The sequence below is a fragment of the Aplidium turbinatum genome, chromosome 8 (genome assembly GCF_918807975.1).
Source record: "Aplidium turbinatum chromosome 8, kaAplTurb1.1, whole genome shotgun sequence".
Classification (NCBI taxonomy): Eukaryota; Metazoa; Chordata; class Ascidiacea; order Aplousobranchia; family Polyclinidae; genus Aplidium; species Aplidium turbinatum.
The window spans coordinates 26144675-26168042 of record NC_137479.1 but is presented as its reverse complement, the minus strand read 5'-3'; the positions used below and the strand labels follow the sequence as shown (position 1 = coordinate 26168042).

At 36.0% G+C, this 23368-nt stretch overlaps 1 protein-coding gene across 1 annotated transcript; it reads left to right on the top strand.

Annotated features, from left to right (window-relative positions):
• The first annotated feature begins 6239 nt into the window (after positions 1 to 6239).
• LOC145775227 (sodium-coupled monocarboxylate transporter 1-like) lies at positions 6240 to 21377 on the top strand. The gene is made up of 16 exons (XM_082586482.1): positions 6240 to 6277; positions 7415 to 7573; positions 8041 to 8151; positions 8385 to 8475; positions 9981 to 10098; positions 10292 to 10359; positions 10825 to 10979; positions 11353 to 11493; positions 11674 to 11803; positions 12537 to 12625; positions 12764 to 12867; positions 16283 to 16443; positions 17952 to 18080; positions 19138 to 19318; positions 19626 to 19810; positions 20021 to 21377. Exons 2-16 carry the CDS (start codon positions 7422 to 7424, stop codon positions 20129 to 20131), a joined length of 1926 nt encoding a protein of 641 aa, XP_082442608.1. The 5' UTR covers positions 6240 to 6277; positions 7415 to 7421; the 3' UTR covers positions 20132 to 21377.
• The last annotated feature ends 1991 nt before the right edge of the window (positions 21378 to 23368 follow it).

Genomic DNA, 23368 nt, shown 5'->3' with positions numbered 1-23368 from the left:
GAACTACATGTGCCTTCCTCTCCCGTATGCCTTCCTCTCCCGTACTTGTTACCTTGCCGTGGTGGGGAGGCTTGAGTACCTCAAGGATCCTGTGGGCTATACCGACGGGGGCTCGTAGCACCTGGCAGGTCTAACCATGTCGGAAAGGTTACAGGTGAGAGGTCAGACAAAAGACAGTACAACAACAGCCGGGCAGACGGAGCCCGTCAGCCTTGGACGGCAGTTCGTCTAGGGGAAGGCAAACCCTGATTCAAAAACCTCCGCTGTCTTGCGGCTGCATCCAGTCCTGGAAAAGGCTACGGGAGTCAACCCAGACAGAAAATCCGGAGTGGAGTACGTGAGGCGGTCGACTGTCAAACTCTGACATCCTTCTGGCAACTCCTGCAGCCAAACCGTTGCCGAGTGTCACGCTTTGCGTTTCCTCGGACCACGCGGAGAGGCAGAGAGGGGGGTCCTGTTGTGTTTTTGGCAGCGCAAGACCTCCACGCAGACGCCCAGGCCAGCACTCTGGAGAGGCCACTCCAGTCGCCCCATCCCTGGGTGCGTAAAACAAACCGGAGGACAGCAGACTACTACTACATGTGCCTTGCCATTTAAAATAGCCTACAAGAGAAAAAAATAAATAAAACGAGGAGTAATAGACAAAGAAAGCAAACAATAGCCTAAATGCCAATTTCTCGGAATGTAAGTATGCCACGCCATAAATTAAGTGGGCGATAAAGTTGACAATGTTGTTGGTTGGTTTTTGAATCTTTATCCTCGAACTGACAAAGCCTTGATAAGATATTCCTTGTAGTTTCGCATACTTGAGAGCAGGACCGGATTTAGCTGATGAGGGGCCCGGGACACTTTTAGATCGGGGGGCCCCGTGCAAAAAAATTTTTCTGCCCTCCCTAAATCCGGGCCTGCTTGAGAGAGGCTTTTGACGGTTTTAAGGAGACACCTCTAATGAAATCCCAATATTCGCTGATGGCTGAGAAGCTTGCCTCAGATAAGCTAACTATTGTGGGAACCCCCACATACCATATATTTCTGAAAAGGGCATGAAAAGACACATCTGAATATGCAAGTCTCATGAAATAAAAGTTTAATTTGATGCAATGAGCTTCCTTCAAACACAGACAATATTTCAATAATTATTTTTTGACATGCTAATAGAAAACACTGTTTCTCACTACCAGCATCATATAGCAACAAGAAATGTTATGAAATGCTAGATCTACCTTATATGCAAATACCTATGAGAGCTTTTTTCTCTAAAATGTCACTTTCCTAAAAAAAAAAAAAATTTTTGAAAGTTACCTGTGTGCGAAAATATTTATACACATTTTTTTCAATAAAATGGTCAAGAAATAAAATTTTTAAAAAAGCTCTCAAAGGTTGATGCAATACCATTGTACCAGCATGCATTCCAATTTTTAGCCAGTTCGGACAAGAAATAAACAAATGAGTTTGTTTAAATAAACATTGACTGCAAAAAAATGTCATTTTGAGTAAAACGCGTTTAAAGTTACGGTTTGCAAATACAAAGCAAATCGTGCATTTTCAGCTAGGTTATTGTTACTGTCACTACTGGCTTTGAAATGCTAGGATATAGGAAATTTGTAACTGCTGAAGCATGACCAAAACAACAGCTACAAATACCACAAATATATAAAACCAGAAAGGGCTTTTCTGTTGCTACTATTAGTATATTTTCAGCATATCATATCATCGTTCTGGCATATTTTAGACTTTTGGGTCGCGTGGTAGCTCCACTAGTTCTAAAATTTAACAGGGAATGAATTAGAATTGTGGAGAAACTGCCATATATTCAGAATCCTGATGAAATTCTCTATCTTTTCAGTTCAAAATATAATTTTCTTCAAAAATTTTTTTTTTCATTAGAGGTGTCCCCTTAAGTCACTTTCAAAAATACCGCGCGTCCACTCGGAACCATCTCGCTGGCCATATGCGGCCCGCGGGTTGGACACCCCTGGTATAGCAGCTCAGGACGAACCTGTCTGTAGGCCTACACCACGCGCTTTGAAATTTGAACATTTTGTCATATACAAAAAAGAATAATAAAAAAAATTTCACACTTCAATGTCGCCTATCTGTTGAAATCTCACATCATAATTCACAGGCCAGTCATTTTTGACCAGTGTTGGCTTAGGTAATTGGCCATTGATAGCGCCAAAAAATTTTGAAAACTTTCCACAGAAAACACACTCTTTCTTTATTTTATAAAGAATTACATTCATGTAATGAATTTATTAAATTAGTTAATTTGTCCAAAAAATTATTGTTTATGTGGGGCAGCACATATTGTTGCGAGCAGTTATTTTTATCCATGAAAAACACCAAAGCCGCAGAAAGAAACAGATTGACCGACAAACACTTAGCAAACATCCTATGAATCAAGACAACGTCCTTTAATGCAAATGTTGATTACCTCTTAGCTGGAAAACAATGTAAAAAATCTCATTGACTTGCGGCCCACTATAATAAAAGGTTGGACATCCCTGGCCTAGTAGTATAGAATTGTTTGTTTTTAAAACGACGGAGTTAATTTTTACATATACAACAACGTTTATCAAAAGTCAAAAACCATCAAAAAGCAAGATTCAACAGAGAAAATTGCAGGTAAGCTAGACTAATACTGTGAAATGGTGAATCTATAAACGGTTGTAAAAAGTAGGTACGAGTTGAGTGCAAAAACGAAAATCTGCTCAATGCAGTATTATCTAAAGTCGCTCAAAAATTCATAAGCAACCCATGAAATTTCCCTTTCAAAAGGAAAGGAAATTATCAAAGCAAGGATCATACTCTGAGCGTGAACAACAAGTTTATAACAACAAGCTTTCTGAAGAAGCCATACAGTTTTTTTTTAGATGGCTTACCACAGTATAAAGTACAGAGCGGTAAGCCATGATCCACTGGTGGTCGTAGCACAGTAAATGGATTACACAAGTAGGCATAAAACAAAATAAAATCTCAATTATCTCCGTCTTTCCATGCCCTTAGTCAAGGTTTTAAATCTAAGATCTCTATAGTATTGTCCAAAAGGTTTACATGCTAGCTTACAAGATCCTATTTTGTATGATTTGAAGCAACCCAGGCCACGAGGCAACCTTTTTAGACTATTTTTTAGACACAGCAATAACGATTGGGGATTGTCATGTCAGTGACGTCATAAAGGTCAGTGGGCTATTTTGACAATGACTGGCTACCGCACTGATTTTGTACATGGTCGCAAATTCTGTAGCAAATTATAAATAACAAAACTGAGTCTAATTCTTCAAACCATGGATCAGTTGATCCGATAACTCTTCAAAATTTAAAGCAGAAAGAAGGAATTTTTCAATGTTTTTGGGGCTTCTGCATCTGCTTTTTTATTTGTTGCTAAGGAAAACATTAGTGCTAAGATAGAATACTTTGTTTGTAGTACTGATAACCAAGATAAAACTTATTGATTTTTGAAGTAGGCTAACTCAGTATAGATTCTTTTCATGACGGCATTTGAAGACCCACAAGATGTGCTCGAGACTTCATTCGTTCAGCACGATTTGGACGGTTTAAATTCTAGTCTTGTTCTATCCACAGTAATGTTTTATTCGCTTTTATTTAGTACGGTTAACTGCAGTTACGTGTTTTTTACTTTTAAACTTCGTAGCCTACAACTGAAAACGAACTGCTAAAATTACATCAATTTAAACAACAATCTTCTGTTCGCAATTACATCAACTTCACTAGGAAAATGAAAATCTCATTTTTATTAAACTTGGTATTAAAACGAATCCCAATGTTTTAACAGAATCTACAGGATATGATGCCTGTCGTTGTCATATGGTCTTTGGGAATTCTGTGTCATTTATTAGACCACCCTGGGTTAATGATGTTGAAAGACTACTGGAAAGCATACAATTATTGGGGTATTGTCAATGCCACGCATACCTTCTGATCTAGCCTATGTGGTAAACCCAAGGTGGTAGCCTAGCAGTGTTGGTGACATGATAGTCAGTATGTTTTTTTTTAAAGAAATACTAAAGAATCATACAGTATCACAGCAAAATATGGTTAAATCTAAACATTTGATAAACTGCTAAATGAGCTCACACAAAATGATAAATGAAAAATTACGCAGCACAAGAGGTGAAGTATTTGAGAGGTAAAATTAATTAATTGTTCAGAAAAGGACTCAAGCAGATTACGCAAGATGGACAGAAGCACAGCACGAGATAGTAGCACAAACAAAGCAAAAAGTAGAGAAGCACAAGACGTGACAATTCAATTAAAAACTGTTAAAAGATAGGAGGCTCCGCCAGCAAATAATTGCCTGTTGAGCTTTGGGTTGAAAGATTTGATGCCTCGTGAATCTTGATGCCTCGAACTCGGACAAACACTTACTAACAATTTCGAAGGACTCCAATGAGGATTTAGTGTTTGAACACGATTGGCAGTCTCTATTATAATCATTAACTGCATTGTTTTTACTAAAATTAGCTAAATTCTTATGTTCCCCCAGTTTCGTCGCCAAATGTCGCGTGGTCTTACCAATGTATGTCGAACTCGCATCATGCAAGCAAGTGAACTTATACACGACGTTTGAACATAAGCGGAAAGGAGTTTTAGACTTCAACTGAAAATAGTAACTAGCTTGAAATGTACTGAGGATGCTGTGATAGCGAAATCGATCTATGATTAAAATATGAAGCTGGTAAACTGTTTGTTGCGTTGAGTAACATGACTATACAGCTTTAAATGTTTTAAAGACGAGAAAAATCTTAACGTTAAACTTCAAGGCAATAAATCTGGACAAACTTGTGGCAAAACAATTGGATTCCTTACCAATAAACGGGATTGTTAAAAAGTTCTTGAAATCCAGCTCCTCAACTAGAGACGTAGTGGAAACCAAATTTAAAAACCCTCCAAGACCTTATTGAAAAACCAAGTCGGATAATGATTAGCACCAAAGTATGAACATAATTTATTGATTTCATTATTGAAACAGTCATTGAATACTGAAAAGTTTGGGTGTTCATCAAGACAATTATCGTTTCTAGCACTAGTTGCTACGTTCATCTGATGAAATTGAAAGTAAAATTAACAACAAACAAGATGGTTTATTGCTTCACTGACGTTTCGCGCACCATGACAATGCGCATCCTCAGAGCGAATAACATACAAAATAAAATTTCACCAGGTTATATACTGCAGTGCGATTGAAGGCAAGAAAAAATAAAACACGCAATATTTAAAAAAATTGGCCAATGATGTGTGAGCGGTTACTTTCCACGTTAAATTACGTAAAAACTTCCAACAATAAATATAAAAATTCGAAGCAGTGACGACCAACAGAAAAAAAGTGCGATTGAAGGCAAGAGAAATAGAACACAATGTTTTAAAGATTGGCTAATGATGTGTGGTTACTTTTGACGTTAAATTACGTAAAAAACTTCCAACAATAAACATAAATTCGAAGTACTGAAGACCACCAGAAATTCGAGACAAAATTAGATTGCAATAACGTTTCCAACTGTGTTTAAGTAGGCTTGAAGCCTGCACGTCGAGACAATAATGATTTATAAGGTTTTGGTAAAAAGGTTTCCGTCGTTCCGGTTGAGTACATTGCAATGTTTGGATGTGATGTTGATGAAGCAACTTTCTGCGGTGGTGCGTTGATAATAATTACTTTCATTTTTCAAAATTTTTGTTTCTGACCAGTTAATTTTGTGATCCTCTTCTAGCATGTGTGAACAAAGGGCTGACTTTTCATGTTCCATATTTTTGACAGCTCTGCGATGTTCTTTGACCCGGGAATTTATACTACGTTCAGTTTGGCCAATATAAACTGCGTCACAAGCATTGAGCTCGCGACATAAGGCACCTGATTAAAGCAGATTTGTAGTTTGACAGGAAAACAGCGCTGAAATTCAGAAAAAGATTAGTATTTGTAGGTTACGCCAGACCCAAGTATCAAATCCATTAACATTTATCTTAATTTCTACATCCAGAAAAAGTATAGTCTCAGTGGCTTTTTCTACAGTGAAATTTATGTTATGATGTTGAATCACATGGCTGTATGACTAGCCGAAAACGTTCGCTTATTGTTTTTTGTTTTCATAATGTTAAATGTAGTGTTGTTGCTGAAATAAAAGATTAAACAACTTTGAAAAAAATCAACTTGTTTATTTCAAAAGAGGAATTTTGGACTTCAGTAGTTCTTCAACTCAGGTCTTCGTTTGCAACCTTGAAATCTCGTCTCAACTGAAAAATAGTATTTCAAGTTGGGCAAGTAAGTAAAAATCCAAAAAAGTTTGCAAAAATTCCATATAAACATCTTTTAGTTTCAATAGTTAAGCTACTAGGCCATGACACAAAGTAAACATATTTACAGAAAGTTGTTATGTGACGTTTGCAAGCTTTCATGAAATAAAAAAATCATTTGTTCGAATATCAGATTTTAGTTTACTTTGTGTTTTTTTGAACAAATGAACAAAGAATGACTCGACCTCGTTACACGGCAGCCTTTGGACTTTTAACTTCAACTTAGGCTACTTAGATTTGATTCTATAACAAAGACGGAATGCTGAACAAACAATGTGATAGAATTCAACAATCAACATCAATAGTAGAAGCTGCAACACAAAACTATTAATAAAAAATCAAAATCATTAAGCAAACTTTACTGCCAAGAAAAAGGGAGAAATATCTTCTGTTAAGTGAATAATCCACAGCAATACCTGATATAAACGACGTGGTTTCATGTCATGGAATACTAATAGGCCTAATTTTATTTTCACGGGAGTCAGTTCAAACGAAGAAGTTCAATCTTTGTGAACTAAAAATCAATTCAATCTGCTTAATCATATGAAAGCAATGAAGATGTGAAAAAATTAAAGCTTAGCTAAAGATGGTTTAGCCGATTATTATTTTTTAGCTGCGTAAAATTGAATTAAATCGCCCGAAAATAAATTAATTGGTATAACTTTACTTCTTCTTTGTATATCATACCTGTTCCAGACTTAGGAATTTATACGTTGTTCTTTTAAACTATGCCTTTATTGCTATCTTCATAAAAGCAAAGTAGGTCTTTACCCAACAAGGTGTCTCAGTAATCAATTTGCAGATACAGGTTTGAAAAATATTAATTTTTGAAGTTGAACTTGGCCTATTTCACCTTGTATAGCTTACACATTTTAAGCTAGTCATCGCAAGTTAAATCATAACTTAATTAAAATGAATTAATATTAACATATGGCCAGCAGTTTACATTCATTCTTCAAGATGAGATCATTCAGCCCATGGTATGTAGCCTAAATAACCGTGTCGTATGCAGCACAAACCAATGTGAAGATTCGTTTTCAAATGATGTTATCGTACACGTTTACGTTTTGTTTCCAGTGAAGTAATTTATATAGTTTTACTGAAGCAATCTCATGTCGTCTTCTGGTCCCCCAACTTCCCTAAGCGCGGCAGATTACGCTGTGTTTGGAGTGACACTGGGAATCTCAGCAGTCATTGGAATATTTTTTGCAATCAAAGACAGAAGATCCAAAGATGGAACAGATGGATACTTGATGGGAGGAAGGTGTGATAAACTAAAGGCTTTTTTGTGAAAATCATTGAATTTTGTGATTTATTTAGCTTTGTGGTTTAGAGTTAGTTCAGTTCAGCTGGCCATAGCCTCAAAAAAAGATGTAGGCATGTCTCTCTAGGCCAGCGTACAATTCATGATCGTGAGAGAATTCAAGGGCTATAGTAAAAGGGGTGCCACTCCGCAATCGACGGCATGTCTAAGTGTCTTGATAATAATGACACAGCCACATGCTCTTGAGCGGCATCGAACCGGCGCCTCATCGAACATTGAATCAGAGCTCTCACCACTAGGCTTTACAGCCGCTAAGTTAATTTTAGCTTTAGAGATGGATCAATGTCACATTGAGGTTTTTCTTACGGCCATATGGTCAAGTTTCACATGCATTAGGCTACTAGCTATTTTTTTTAAATTAAAGTAGCTGATGTACGTATTAATTTTATTACATCATGTTTATGCAGATCTTTGGGTATGGTACCAGTATCTTTGTCATTGTCAGTGAGTTTTATGTCCGCTATTACCGTCCTTGGAACGCCAGCTGAAGTCTACGTTTATGGAACCATGTATTGGTGGTACGATATAATTATTTTTCTGAATGTCGCTGGAAATGTTGAACATAACAAAGTCAAAAATTTGTCATCAATCACTGCAGCAATGTCCAAATAAAGTCCGTTACTGTGTCAAATTTAATATTAGTTCAGTTAAGCGGTTGAAGGCAAGGTGAAACATATGCTTTTGTTATTGATTTACTGCAATGATAACTCTTTAGTTTAGTGTGCAGAGATACCAGTTATTCTACTTGCAGGTTTCTAGGAGCAACGCTCATTGTGGCAATTATAACGGCAGAGATATTTCTTCCTCTCTTCTATAATTTGGGAATAGCAAGCACATACGAGGTAAAAATATCGTTGTTCAATAAAACAAAGAAAAAATATTTTCAAAATGTTTTTTTAATTATGTAACGCTGAGCAATCGTTTTATAACTAGGTGTTTTGATCTTCAATGCTATTGAATGAAAGCAATCCCTGGTGTCGCTAATGCAAAAATAACACTGCAGCCCATTCCTGGAAAGTGACAGTGCAAAAAGTGTTATTTGAAATTTATGTATTTGCAAGGGAAGTAGCAACAAGGAGGCAAGATATGTTTGACAGTTTTCAGCTTGCTGGTTGCCGAGCTATTGCCTAGATCATTGGAACTACAGTACCGTATTTACTTGATTGTAAGCTGCGGCTTATAAAGTTTTTTTTTCCATCATGTTTGCGGCTTAAATTCAAGGGCGGCTTACAATCAAAGGCGGCTTACATTTTTTCTTTTTGCCTTTTTCCTTGTCGACTTTGCCATAGATGTTTTGCCGTACTGCGTTGTCTGATGCCGACTATTGTGAAGTTGTGACGTGCATTTTAAATTGTCACATGCATTTATGACGTGCATTCGAAAGAAAAAAAGGAGTTGTCAGTTTTATTTATGGTACTTAACAGTAAACAGTTTCCGCTTTGCATGTAAACAGTATTTGCGGCTTACATTCAAGGGCGGCTTACATTAAATTTTTAATACTATCACATGCGGCTTACAATCAAGAGCGTCTTACAATCAAGCGCGGCTTACAATCAAGTAAATACGGTATTAGCCCAGGTTTCAATTTTGAGTCTCGTCGTACTCAACAATTTATAGATACCTGCTTAATAAAGAGTTTTCTTTCTGGCTATCAGCACAAGACTGAGTACTCATTACAGGACTGTAGAACAGCGAACAATTGCACTTTACCAACCATGCCGGTGTACGGTGTACCCTCCACGCTCCAGTCATCCGTTCGTCGTAAAAGCCCTTGGAAACGAGGAGCTATACCTTTACACAGTAAAGACACTGGACGTGTTTTTTTATTTAAAAATGGGAATCTTATGTCAAGATACAGATGAGTTTACACTGAGTACATAAATAATGAAAACTAAGCAGAAACTGAAGACTTGGCTATTATCTAGCGACAAGAAAAAGCAACTTTTTCTATTGCAACTTCAGAGACCACAAGTTAGCACATTCTCCAGCAATACAGTTTGTTTACTGAAAGACTCGCATGTCTGCAGAGTGATATCAGCTGGAGGCACACGAAAAAATGGTAGGCTGTTTGAGAGTTAGTACCATAAGAACATGTAATATTTTCCGTCTTGTAGCATCTATTTGTACAGTAGGCTACCATTAAAAAAACATGAATACATTAATCCTCGTGCTTTTTTCTTCTACAACAAGGCAACTGTCCTTAGAGACATCAAGAATAAAAAAAAGCTTCTATTATTATAATGCAAACGTGTGAACAGTGAATTTTGATATAGGCCTGAATCGAAAAAAAAAAGAAAAAACAGCAGCGCTTTTGCGGGTTATACTGTTGAATACGTGTTTTTTTTAGTACTTGGAAAAGCGTTTCAACAGGCCAGTACGGATCCTAACCACCATTACGTACTTGGTTCAAAACACCTTCTACACTGGAATCGTGATATATGCCCCATCCCTTGCCTTAAGTGCAGGTTTGTTGTTACTTATCAGCAGCACTTTTATATAACATCATAAAAGTTAACCCGTAAAATGCAGCTCCTGTATACATGTTGTTTCAATGCATTCATTGTGACTAATCATTTAACTCAAGTCTTCATTTGTTGATGTGTCTCCAGCAAATATTTTGTTATTAATTGTTAATATCTTTTGTCTTTAATTGTTTAGTGACTGGCTTCAACTTATGGGGAGCAGTTTTATCAACCGGATTGGTTTGTATCTTTTACACGACTCTGGTAAGTACCATATGTTTTTGTAAAATAGTTAGGCAAATTTACAAAGGGATACTTAATATCTTGCAACTTAACGTATCTAAGACTAACTACAGTATTTAAGACAAGACTGGAAATTCATATTTTCACGCAAATTTTAAATACTAAATAAGGCAACAAATTTGTTATCTCAAGTTTGGATTTGAGTTTTTTTTTTTTTTTTTATCTTAGATTAGCAGCAATACGCTGCAGGGATAAAGCACTTTTCGCAAACCATGTAGGCTACACTAACTGTACAGTAGCTACTGAGTAAAATAACATATTATAGCAACAATCAATAAAAAGCAACACTTTATGCTGTCAACTTTAGCAACCTGGATTGTTTCAGTGGTTCAAAACTTTTAGAAATTTGTAAAATACCATAATTAATCTTGAAAAAGTTTTTGAAGATCCCAAATCCCACAATCCTTTATGTCAGCCTTTTTACAGGGTGGATTGAAAGCTGTTATTTGGACAGATGTTTTTCAAGCTGTTGTCATGATAATAGGCTTTCTTGTAGTAACCATTGAGGGAAGCATACAGCAGGGAGGATTCGCAAAAGTTTGGGAACGATGTGAAATGGGAGGAAGAATTGACTTTCTCCAGTGAGAAATTACACACGAAAAAGAAATAAGATTATCTTTTTAATTTGTATAATTGTTTTAAGTCAATGCCAAGCAATCTTTTCTTTTACCATCCGTTACAATATTTGCAGCAAAGCCATCGACGTGTGTAGCAAATTATAGAAATACTGAATTCTGTCAATTCTGGTACATCTAAAATTGTTCATTATTTGAAACTTGTTTTTTAGATAGAAACACAACCAAGTTGACCTTGGTGCTTATTTGCATTTTGAACATCAATTTACTGTAGAATTCTTAAGACAATAATATGCCAGAGATCTATTTCTGACCACGGCTTAAGTGATCAGATTTATTGGTTTGTTATATAGGCTAAAATTGCGTTTTTCATTTTCAGATTTGGATTTGACCCACGCATCCGCCACACTGTATGGAGTATTCTAGTTGGAGGAACGTTTCTCTGGCTCAGTATATACGCGGTTGGCCAATCCCAGGTTCAACGCTATCTCGCTTGTAAAAGTGTGAGGGAAGCCAAAGGGTAATTATAAATATTGATATTCTGACATTTTACAGAGCTCATTTTTAGAACCTTGTAACAATTTTTATGTAGCCTACCTTACTCAATAACTTACAGTCCACGAGAATGAAGGCGATTTTCATTCATTTTGTTTTTTCATTGTCATTTGGTTTAAATTCATAATGGCTATGATTTGTTCAGTGCTCTTTTCTTGAATTGGATCGGATTGGTCGTCATCATTAGCTTATCCATGATGAATGGAGCAATCATCTATGCTGTGTATTGGGACTGTGATCCACTAAGCACTGGACAAATATCAGCAACAGATCAGGTTATTACATCACGTATATTGCTCAACAACATATTGTTTTTGATTATTGGTTGTTTAGCGGACGTATATGTGTATCAAACTGCCGATTGCAAGAGAACGCACAATTACTGTTCACGTTTCAAGTCCCTAATAAACACAGGTTTCACAACGGAAATAAGACGCAAGCAAACATAAGAAAAGCCGCAGGCGCTACAGCTGTTTACTGTAACGATCTCGTGGGATAATGAATCTCTAACAGTTTATGCAACAAATATGAAAAAAGTCCATCATTTTCTTATTGGCTACTTGTTTGCTAAAAGTCCATCATTATTCTCTGAGCACTTTAAGTGCTCCATTTCAGAATCGAAGTGAAATATTAAATAAAAGTTAATTTGTAAATCACATCGCTTGGTAACTCTATGTAAGTTATGAACATACAGTATATACGCACAGTACTGTATGTGCTTATCGATTGAGGTAAAAGTCTAAACATTGTACTGTAGTTAATTTAAAATCTCAACCAAGTTAAAATGTAGCCTTAACTGCCTAATATAATTTAAAAACTGAATTTTTGAACAAGTTTGCGTGTGGTGTAGGCCTATAGATAGCAAATACAAACGGATAGGCCTACCCAACAACTTCACAAACTTAGCAAACAATCCCAATAATTGTTGATCCTATTCACATCAAATCGCAGTAAGCATTATTCGCCATCAGGACATAATCTTCATCTTCCAACAAATTACTGTTTCAGCTTTTGCCTCTCTTATCATTGCACTTATTTAAAAACTATCCTGGATTACCTGGCTTGGTTGTTTCTTGCATCTTTTCTGGAAGTTTAAGGTGGGAAAATTGAGTAAATATGTTTTTAAGCTGAATGTACAATTGCTTTTTAAAGTAAATGCGATAAGACGTGTTGGTAAAATGTTTAGTTATAGCTTATGTAAACTGTTGTAACTAATAAAAGATTGGTACTCACAGCACAGTGTCTTCTGGAATCAATGCAATGTCATGTGTCACAATTGAAGATTTTATAAAGCCATTAACAAACTTGAATGAAACAAAATATACTTGGATTTCAAAAGGTAAGATATTTCATTTTATAGTTTTCATATGTATGCAAAAAACTTTGCTGGCAGAGTGAGTCTCAAAGTTCAATTGGAAAACATCAGGAAATAGACATCAGAAGGCTTCATTTTACGATGGTGTTGCTTTCCTTTGGTGTCGAGGGCATACCTTTCCACCACCCGGGATATGCCCTGATCAGTCTCTGCTGTCATTAAACTAATTTTATTTAGTTACCCAGACTTACCACTATAGCTGCTTGGTCGTGAAGGTTTTAGAACTCAAACAGGCTTGCGAAAAAAATCAGACAGTCACCTCGACGATATCTCATCCACACCACTATCACACCTCTGCAAATTCGGTTGAGACATGGCTTACTATATTACAGGCCTTCCAGACGCGCAGTGCCAGCTAAAAACTGGAGGCGAGCTTCTCTTTTATGTATAGAGAATGGCAACCCTGAATGTTTGGTCCAAACATTAGTGCGTGATTGAAAGTGCTACAATCTTGTTGTAAGAGGCAGAGAGTTCATGTTATTGCTATAGCCTAGGATGTTTTTATATTGTTTTTGAGGAAGCTTATTTCTTTTCAGTATTTGCACAAACATTTGTTGGTGCTTTCATATTAACTATTCATACTACTAGAACAGTAACTCCAACTAGGGTATATGCTGTACGTACAGTACACCAGTACTAGTTATGCAGTAGGCTACACCTACAGTCCTACACTAGCACTAGCCATTCTTAGCTTTGCTAGTTCAGATCTTGCAGCCTGTGTAGCTTTATAGATAAAAGTCTAGTATTGAAGTTTTGTATTTTATTGAAAAATTCAAATGAAATGATTTCACTCAGACGGCTACTTTAGCTTGAAAAAAGGTGCATGATGCATTTTATAGTAGAACAGTTCTCACATTTTGCAAAGTCAGAATGATGCAAAATGTATGGATGTGGTGTGAATTTTTGAAAAGTACCGGTAGGCTATCTACGTCATACAGTATTCTTGCATGACAGTGAGTGCAAACCTAAGATATTGAGTAATACTGGCCATCTTTGAACAGTAAGTACAAGTTGTGTAAAAGAATAAGTAGTTGAAAAATCAAAGCCGAGAGATGTTTTAATCAGACTAGTGAGCTAATGTGATTGTGATCCAAGAAGCCTTAAGGCAGTTTAGTATTGGAAATTATTTCTGTCAAAGTTGGCATAGTTTAACCTGCGCAAGGGTATGGAGTGGCCGTATAGTTGTAGTTATCATCTTTCAATTGGAATAATTTTCAATGCTAAAGTTCAGGTTTGCCGAAGTGTAGTTATTATAGTTTTTTGTCTGTCACATAGGTATATATATATATCTCGGCCAGAAAATGATTTACCGGTATTGGTTTTGGAAAAATTACTTTTTACCGGTAGCTTACGGTACATAGACAATTTATTGTGTGCAACAACACAGAAATAATATGTTTATATACTTCTTTTTTGATGCAGCCATACATAATATTAATCAAACTTATCTTAAATTAGTCAATACTGAATGGAACGCAAATGTTGTGTGACTCAATGTAATGGAAACTACGACAAGGACAAAAAGCAAAAAATATTCCTGTGAAATATTCGAACAACGTACCTATTTTATTTATTAATGACCGGATACCAGATTTTAGGCTCTAGCGTAATAATCATTCAGCTTGATTTCTTTGGGTTGATAGTTCATTATGTGTATTTTAATTACTGTGTTGTTGTATTTGAATAAGGTCTCATAAGGTAGAAATGTTTTTATCGAACTAGTCTGTGTAGCCTGTGTAGCTATTTAACTATCTGGAATTGACTTATTTGGATGTAAATAGTCTCACCCTTGATATAAAAATACATATGAAAATATGCTGAATCAGACTGGAATTTATTCATTCGATTGAAAACCTCCTTAGGAGTGAGAGCCTTAACAAAAAATAGAATCAATAATTAACAATTCCGTTTACCGTGAAATGCCAAAGAAAAAAGTTGTGGATATCAATTATATCGCGGGATAATGTGCCAGACAGCCCCAATACAGTTATCTGCGAACGGCATTGGCCTAAAAATTATGCAATGGTTAAGTGCTATGGCAAGGATAGACCAGCTGAGTCACCATCTGTGTTTAATGATATCAAACCAAGTTTGCTTCCAACAAGAAATTCTATACTTAAGTCTAGAAGCACTGTCAAAGCATCAAATGCGGCACGAAATGTCCAGCCAGACCAGTATGCCATGTATGCAGAGGCACAAAAAATTAAAAGCTTTGATAACTTGTGCCATCGCATTAAAACTTTTGATTGTGCAAAAAAGTTAGTTTTGCTAGATACTAAGGAAGAATTAATATTGCAATCCTAGCGGTTCTCAGCCATGGAAACATTTTGAGATGGGCCGCAGACCTATTTAAAAAATGCTAGATTCATTGAAAATTTTAGTTTCATTATTTTGTTTCACTGGCAGTTAATTTTACACTTGTGCGTCAGTTTAGTAGTTTTGATAGTGGTAACAATGAATGATGCTGACTGTTTTTTACTACCGAGTGGCAATTTTTGTTCTAATTATAGATTCGGTGGCGTGTTGCAATCAATGCCTTGTATTTCACCATAAACCAACCTTGATTTTAAGCTACTACAACAGTGTGAACAGTATAGTGGGTCACAGAAATTTCTGCTTGGTAAAAATGGGCCACAAAAGAAAAAAGGTTGAGAATCACTGTGTTAACATGTGACTTTCGTATATTGCCAGAAGTGACAATTTATTAATTGGCAATGTAAAACTCAATTAAAAACTCAAAGCTCACAGAAAATAACTGCATATTTGTTTATAAATATTGTTGAATTGAGTGTAATGCATACATTTTCAAGTTGATAAACTTTAAGTTTCTTTTGTTGACATTTGGTTAAATCGCAATTTTGCATGCTTTCTGAGCATTACACAACCTATAGCAAAATCAGTTATTTTATGTTATTTCAATATCTAGCAACATTTATTCTGTGTAGAAGTAGTAGGTTTGACCGTCAGAAATGTAAAAATGGTTGCAAAACGGTAAAATGATTGGTCTGTACCAATCACACGTTAAATGTGATTTTAAAACACTCGCCTCCAGTTTTTAGCTGGCACTGCGCGTCTGGAAGGCCTGTAATATAGTAAGCCATGGGTTGAGACATTTCGATTAAGGCAAAGTGTCAAAATTTTAATGAATATCTGATTAAAGAAGTCTCAAAGTACCAGAAGATTAACAAACTTGGTAAAAACATTTTTAACCTTTTCTCATGAAAAAAGCCATAATAACTTTCTAAGCATAGCTTACACAAACTTTGTCAATCATTAGTTCTCACTGTGGTTGAATTAGGCTATGTTTCATCAATTTAACGTAATTGGATTTAATAAAAACTATGTTAATCAGCTGCAATCAACACTGTCTCTGTTGTAGGTTTGGTAATTATCTTTGGTCTTCTCTGTATTGGAATGGCTTATGTAGCCTCACAACTAGGTGGTGTCCTAGAAGCAGCATTGAGCATCTCAGGAATGATTGGAGGCCCCTTGGTGGGCATTTTCACTCTCGGAATGATTTTCCCATTTGTGAATTCTTTGGTAAGATTTCATAAGCTACCTTTCAGTGTTTCGACCTGCAGAACATGTGGTCCTTCGACCTTCAGAACACTGATATGAAGACATTGCACTGGTTGCAACAATTGGGAGATGTTGCCTGAATTGCTGTCTCATAAGCGTAAAGAAGACAAGCTACCATAGATTAAAACAAGGGATATTAAACTCGATGTTCAATTATTGTATCTTAGGGATGAGCAAAGTCCTATCAAAAAGTAGATCTGCGTTAAAGTTGAAATTATCGCTATAACATATACAGGACCACATGTCTTCCTAATCATTAAAAGGTTTCTCGTATTGTTAACAACTTAATTACCGTATAGTACATTAGTAATTCTGCTGTGTAGCTTTTTGAAACTACTTAAAACGGCTAATCAGGAAGGAAATGAAATCAAAATGCAATCAGTTTTTTTTTCATCATCAGGTCTAGATTTTGAGGATACGGTAGGCTATATGTAATTTGACGCCAGTTATTCACTAGGTTTTCAATAAGCCCTTTCCAACAAGACAAGAATTCAAACTTTTTAAAGTGTATTATTTGCAAAACATTATAGTAGTTGGGTGCTAAATGTATTTTAGACAATGTAAATCATTCAGAGACTTCATAAACGTGAGAAATGTGTAAAAATATTGGTTCTATAAAGGCTTTCAATATTAAAATCGCTTTTTGAAAGACTACTCCGAAGGCATAGAATCAGAATTTTTTTTTGCTGCAATGAGCCATTATTGTGGCATTCCACTGGTAGCCTATCTTTCTTCCATCATGTATCTCTTCCATCATTTTTGGAATCCCGCCTTGGCAGACAAGAAATCCTGCTGAAGGCCAAATACCACTAACCAAAATCATATTTACATGTTTTTGTAACTTTATAAAACCGCGAAAAGAAAAGTGAGTTTTGTCATATTTCTAATATCACTATGTTTTTGAAACAGCATAAAACCGTTTGGAACAGTTTTTGCTAAGGCCGTCGTGGCGTGAATGAAAAAACTAACTTATATCAGGAGTTAAAGAACTGCGTAGGCTTGCAAAACACAAACATTTGCCAAATTTCTTCAGCATTTTAAGTTTGTTTTTGTCTCATCCAACCATTTTGCGGGTGATTAAAGATTTAGAAGCGATGGGACTGAAGTGAAGTTAGAGTTTTTACAATTTACTCGCACTACACGGCCAGGCTGCCCAAAAAAATTATCCAACTTCATGATGATTATCGGCTGCATAGCCGAGTGGTGAGAGCTCTTGAACGGCAATCGAAAGAGCGCCGGTTCGACACCACTCACAAGCATGCAGCTGTGTCTTTGGCAGGACACTTAAAGGCATGGCTGAAGGTGGACATGAAGATTGGCTTCCTTGCCTTCCCGTCCACTTAATCTAAATCTTCAACCACCAGGTGTAAGCCTGGATACGACAAGCAAACATGATGATTTATAAGATGATGGTCTAATATCTGTCTCACTTCTTATGCAATCAAGCAACTGCAACTTTGATATTTTAGGGTGCCTTTGTGGGGGTACTAGCTGGTGTTGCAATGTCAACATGGGTCTACATTGGAAGTAGATTGTATCCTCCTCAAAATCAATTCCTTCACAAACTTCCTGTGAGCACAGCTGGATGTGCAGTTAACGTAAGTAATATTTATTTAACAGCTTATAAGGTTCTAAGTTATATGTTAGATTTAATGCACATGTGCTACACAGTGACATTGGTTGGTTTGGTTTTGAATCTTTATCCTCGGACTGACAAAGCCTTGATAGGTTATTCCTGGTAGTTTCGCATACTAGTAGAGGCTCTTGTCGCAGGGCCGGTTACCGAGATTGGCAGAACGAAGTTTTCCGATTGTTGAAATGTTGTGGCTGGAAATTATTCTATTCACTAATTGCCGCTGAATGGAGAGCAGTCCTTAAATGTGTTGCTCAAGCGCACACCCCGATCGTTGAACCAGCATCGCGTGATCTTGAGCCAGCAGCGTAACCACTGAGCTAACGGGGCGGATGGCATAGGCATAGGCTACACAAAACAAGTTATTTATGTACAGACAGAATGTGTTGTTGAAAACTGAGGTATTACTATAATTCACCGTTAATAAAGATTTAATCAATTGTGTATTATACCAAATACGTGATTAATTAATTGGAAGTTTGAATTTTTCGTTTGTACTCAAATGAAGAGAGAAGTTGCAATGGTAAATGATTTAATAGCCTACAGTGGATGGCAAAAAAAAATCTGCTTTTTCACGATTGAAACAACTTTTGCTTGATCTTTCTATAACCTAATTCAACAAAACAGTGATGATTGAACTGTTCGGAAGATGATTGCATGTTTTATATTTAAGCATAAAATTTTTCATTCCTCATAAAATATTACAGCATAAAATCCCTACGCTTATATTGACAACTGCAGTCCGAAAGGGGTGCTGGACAAACTCGATTGAAAATGACTTTTCTTATATTTCTCTGCAGTCGAGTGCAGCAAGAATAGACAGCAATAGATGTCAAGTCTTGCAGCATTCGACTGCAGAGAAACATTTGTTTTAGAAAGTTTTTGATGGCTAGCGTAGAGGCTACACCAGTAAGGTTAACAAAACGTTCTATACGCAATTCGGACAAACACAGCCGAAGTGCTCGCTGCTCCATAGTGAGTAGGTAGATCGCTTCTTTTACAAAATAACTTTTACTATTTAGAGTGCGTTTTCAAATACAACGGAATCTTTACTGACCACACCCATTCCAACAACCACGGATCCAACAACACCAACTCCATACCCAGCAATAGCAGACCTCTACTCAATCTCCTACGTGTACTACAGTTGCTTGGGATTTGCTGCTACACTTGTCGTTGGATTAGTGCTAAGTCTTGCCTCATGTTAGTTGTAACGAATAAACTAATCTATAAAATAAACGAGTAGATTTTCGATTTGCCATCAATTGCAAACAGAAAATGTATTTCACTGCAAATAACTGTACGAGTTAATTTCTGTGAGCGTCATAACCAAAGCTTCTGAATTTTATCTAAAAATAATGGGAACATTTTGCAAGCGCTAAAATATATCGTATTGTACATGCTGTTTAAATGCGCAACAAGATAAAATATTTTAACAATTTTAAACTATTGTGAAACATGGTCGTCCAGCCTATGACACTTAATCTGTCTTTAAATACCCCACACACAGGCGGATGGCGCAGTCGGAAAGAAGTGGATCCTTCTTTGATTTATTTCATATTTGACCATTGGTTGTTTTCTTGGCTTCCTGCTGGCTTCAAGAATTTCATGCGTTGTGGACTTAACATTGACACAATCAAGGAGGAGAAGTTTGAAGAAGTGTTTTCTGATGTACTCCAGAAGAAGGATTTTCAGGTTTTACAAAAGTTCTGGTATTTAAAATGACGATTCAATGTTCTAGGAAAAAAAAACAGTTTATTAAACTACAGTAATAAAAACTAATAATAATAAACTAACAAACTAATAAACATAATAAGCTAAAATAATAAACTAATAATAATCAAAATAATAAACTACTTAATAATGAATAATAAACTACTGTATGTATTGTTTTTGATTGAACAGGTTGTGACAGAAAAATCGGGCCATATCAACGAAGCATATGTGACGTATAATGATATTGATGACAAAGTTGATTCCCTTCACAATCAAGACTCTGTCACAAGTGCATTGTAGTAATCATGGAATCTTGAAAGCAGTATTTGGAAAGTAGTTCATGATATTTATTTATCTAATCACTGTGTCAGTAACAGTATATAAAATGGATGCGCATCAATTCTGAAGATCTTAATTTTAATTCCAAAAAAGTATTAGACCATTATTTCGACGCGTAGGTGAATTCAACTTTAAACCAGTGTCTTACTTAAAAACAACAAAAAAACAATTGGACCAAATACAATTTTCTGTTTAAAACCTGTGCTAGCCCACATATTTTGTTTCAATGATTTATTATTATTAATGTACAGCATTGGCAGACTTTGTGTATGCCAATTACTATTGTTGACATGTGTGGTACAAAGAAAAGCATTTCATCTTGATTTAAGCAAATGACAAAAATTTCATGTCTAGGCTTATTTAAATATTTTTAGAGTTTTAGATGCATCGACCTACTAAATATTGTAATCTCCGAAGTTAATTTTATGCCTGCAACAATCGTATTCTATTCACTACTTAGCAATTAGCATTAGTGTGACGAGAGAAAAAAGGAGTAAAAACCGAAGACGAGTGCCATTGATTTGCTTATTGTTATTTGCATGCAATGTGAAACACTAAGCTATGTTTTATGCATTAAGCAAAGTCGAATCAAGAGATTGATGAAATTGAATAATTCGGATGACGCATAATTGTTTCCACAGTAACTGATCTGTATAATGCAAGGTTCATTCTTTATTACAAAAATACATGGAAAATCAGCAGAGCCCTATTGGAATATGCATTTCGCTCTACAACTGTAGTGCATCATTAGTGCCTAAAAAGCAAACATAAGAAACCATTACCTAAAAGCTGTCACTAAATAAATAAATAAATGAATCTACATGATGAGTATGCCAATAGGGCTCTGCTGATTTTCCATGTATTTTTGTAATAAAAAATGATTAATTGATACTTGGTGGAGAATCGCTGGCCTGCTGCTTCTTAGTCAGGAGATCCCCTATCCTTAATGGAAATCAATATATATAATGCAAGGTTGTTTGCAATAGCCGACCGGTGGGCAATTAGATTTCGTATGAGCTATACAACCGCTTCAGAGGTATGCACTATGAGCCAGGAGCGGCGCTAGCCAAAAATGAGTGGGGTGGACAAATATATTTCGAATTAATATAAACTACCGTAAAGTATGGTCACTAAAAGTACCAATTGCGATGTGATTCACTGCAGCTCGGTTGTGAAATTTATTGAAAAATAAACAAAAGAAATTGAAAAAGGGCACAAGGTCGTTTTCCATTGAGTGCACTATGAGTTATGAACAAATAGAATAGACAAAACGGAAGTGATCCTTTTTATAGAGTACAAACACGGCCTACTAGAACACGGCCAAATATGTTGCTATTTGAAGAAATTTCTAAGAGTCTGAATTGTTACAATCATAGCTATGACAAACCTGTCATCTTCCCATTTCCAGAAGTAAGTAAAATAAGCAATATTTGTACCTAGACATATGTTTGGCTTGCTTAACCGGAGATTAGGTATGTATGTTAAGCACAACTTATGCAATAACAATGTAAAATATGTAAGATTTTCCAACTGCAACCTGGAGGTAGTATCGTTTGGTGTGTCGCTTTTGGTGAAATTGCATGTTCCATTTAAAATGTCAAGAATTTTTTGTGAATTCTGTGTTGTAAGCGGTTCATTTGATGTCCTAATTTAAATTTTTGTTCGTTTTGTTTTCCACCAAGTTTAATTTTGCAAGTAAAATGTGGCTATTGGCAAAAAATCCTGCTATACAAAAAACCTAACGACTGTATGATGAGACTACCTCCAGGATGCAGTTGAAAATTTTTTACATATTTTACATTATTATTGCATAAGTTGTGTTTAACATACGTATCTAATCTCCTGTAAAACAAGCTAATAATATGTCTAGATACAAATATTGCTCATTTTACTTACTTTTGGAAATGGGAAGATGACAGGTTTGTCATAGCTATGATTATAACAATTCAGACTCTTAGAAATTTCCTCAAATAGCAACATATTTGGCCGTGTTCTAGTAGGCCGTGGTACAAAGGTATCAAAAATTACCAAAATCTTGGTGACATATCAAAATTCCCTTCTCCCGGGTTATGACCAGTGTTTTTAAGGCGTTTTGTGAGGCCAATCGCTCACATACATTTCCTGTGCGGTCCAAAGAATTGCCGACTACGATCTTGATATTAGCCAGCATGCCGTTATTTCATGTAATGGAGCTACTGCAATGATAGGTGACCTCATAAAAAGTTATTGGGTAGCCCCTTAAACACAATTTTAAAAAACCTGGCTATTACCCAATAATACCAATAGCCAATAACCAATAATACCAATAGCCAATAATACCAATAGCCAATAATACCAATAGCCAATAATACCAATAACCAATAATACCAATAGCCAATAATACCAACAGCCAATAACCAATAATACCAATAGCCATAATGTTCAAGAAGAAAACGAAAAATAAAAAATCAGTCAGATACATGAAGAGAAAATTTGAGTAACGTTGGGTGGAAGATATCCAAGTTCACAGCATTCAAAGACATTGCTTAATTATTTTGTATTTCGCACCTGCTTGTTTACTCTAGCGTCGCATTGTTTGCGGGGTCACAATAAAGATACCGTACCAATAACACAAAAATAAGTTTTGCTTACATAACAGTTAACATTTCAATATGTTTCGAATTTATGGTTCGTTACAAGCATATAGGAATTTATAAATTAAAATAATGTCAAACAGTCTCAGTTGTAAAGTCGAAATTTCTAATTTTACAGCGACAAAGTCTGGTTGTCATTGTACACTATAGCCTACAATGTTGCTTTAAATGCTGCTTTCATATGATCTGGTTATGGTTTTCATCAGGCTATTTCAAAAAGCAATATTCCAGATAATATAATTTACCCTTTCTTGATAGCAGAAACATGGATTTGCTATATTCGAATAAAACTAGTTTCATTGCTCATTGATTGATTGAGGCAGTTTATACCCTTGAACTGAGAATGTTTGTGATAAGTTATGCCTGGCAGTTTGACATACTTGTAGCTTTGAACCACTGACGCAGGCCCGGTCATCGATTTTACCAGAGTAAAGTTTCATATTGTTGAAGTGTTGTGGCCTGTTAATTATTCCGTCCACTAATAGCCGCGGAATGGAAAGCTGTTGTTGAAATGCATTCAAGCGCGCACCCCGAGAGTGAAACTAGCCCCGCTTGATTTTGAAGT

What these genes read in the sequence shown, in the direction of transcription:
- LOC145775227 (XM_082586482.1), top strand. Translation starts at nt 7,422, where the DNA reads ATGTCGTCTTCTGGTCCCCCAACTTCCCTAAGCGCGGCAGATTACGCT. An exon ending in TATGGAACCATGTATTGGTG is followed by an intron (nt 8,152 to 8,384) that starts GTACGATATAAT and finishes TTCTACTTGCAG; the next exon opens with GTTTCTAGGAGCAACGCTCA. An exon ending in AAATATCAGCAACAGATCAG is followed by an intron (nt 11,804 to 12,536) that starts GTTATTACATCA and finishes TTACTGTTTCAG; the next exon opens with CTTTTGCCTCTCTTATCATT.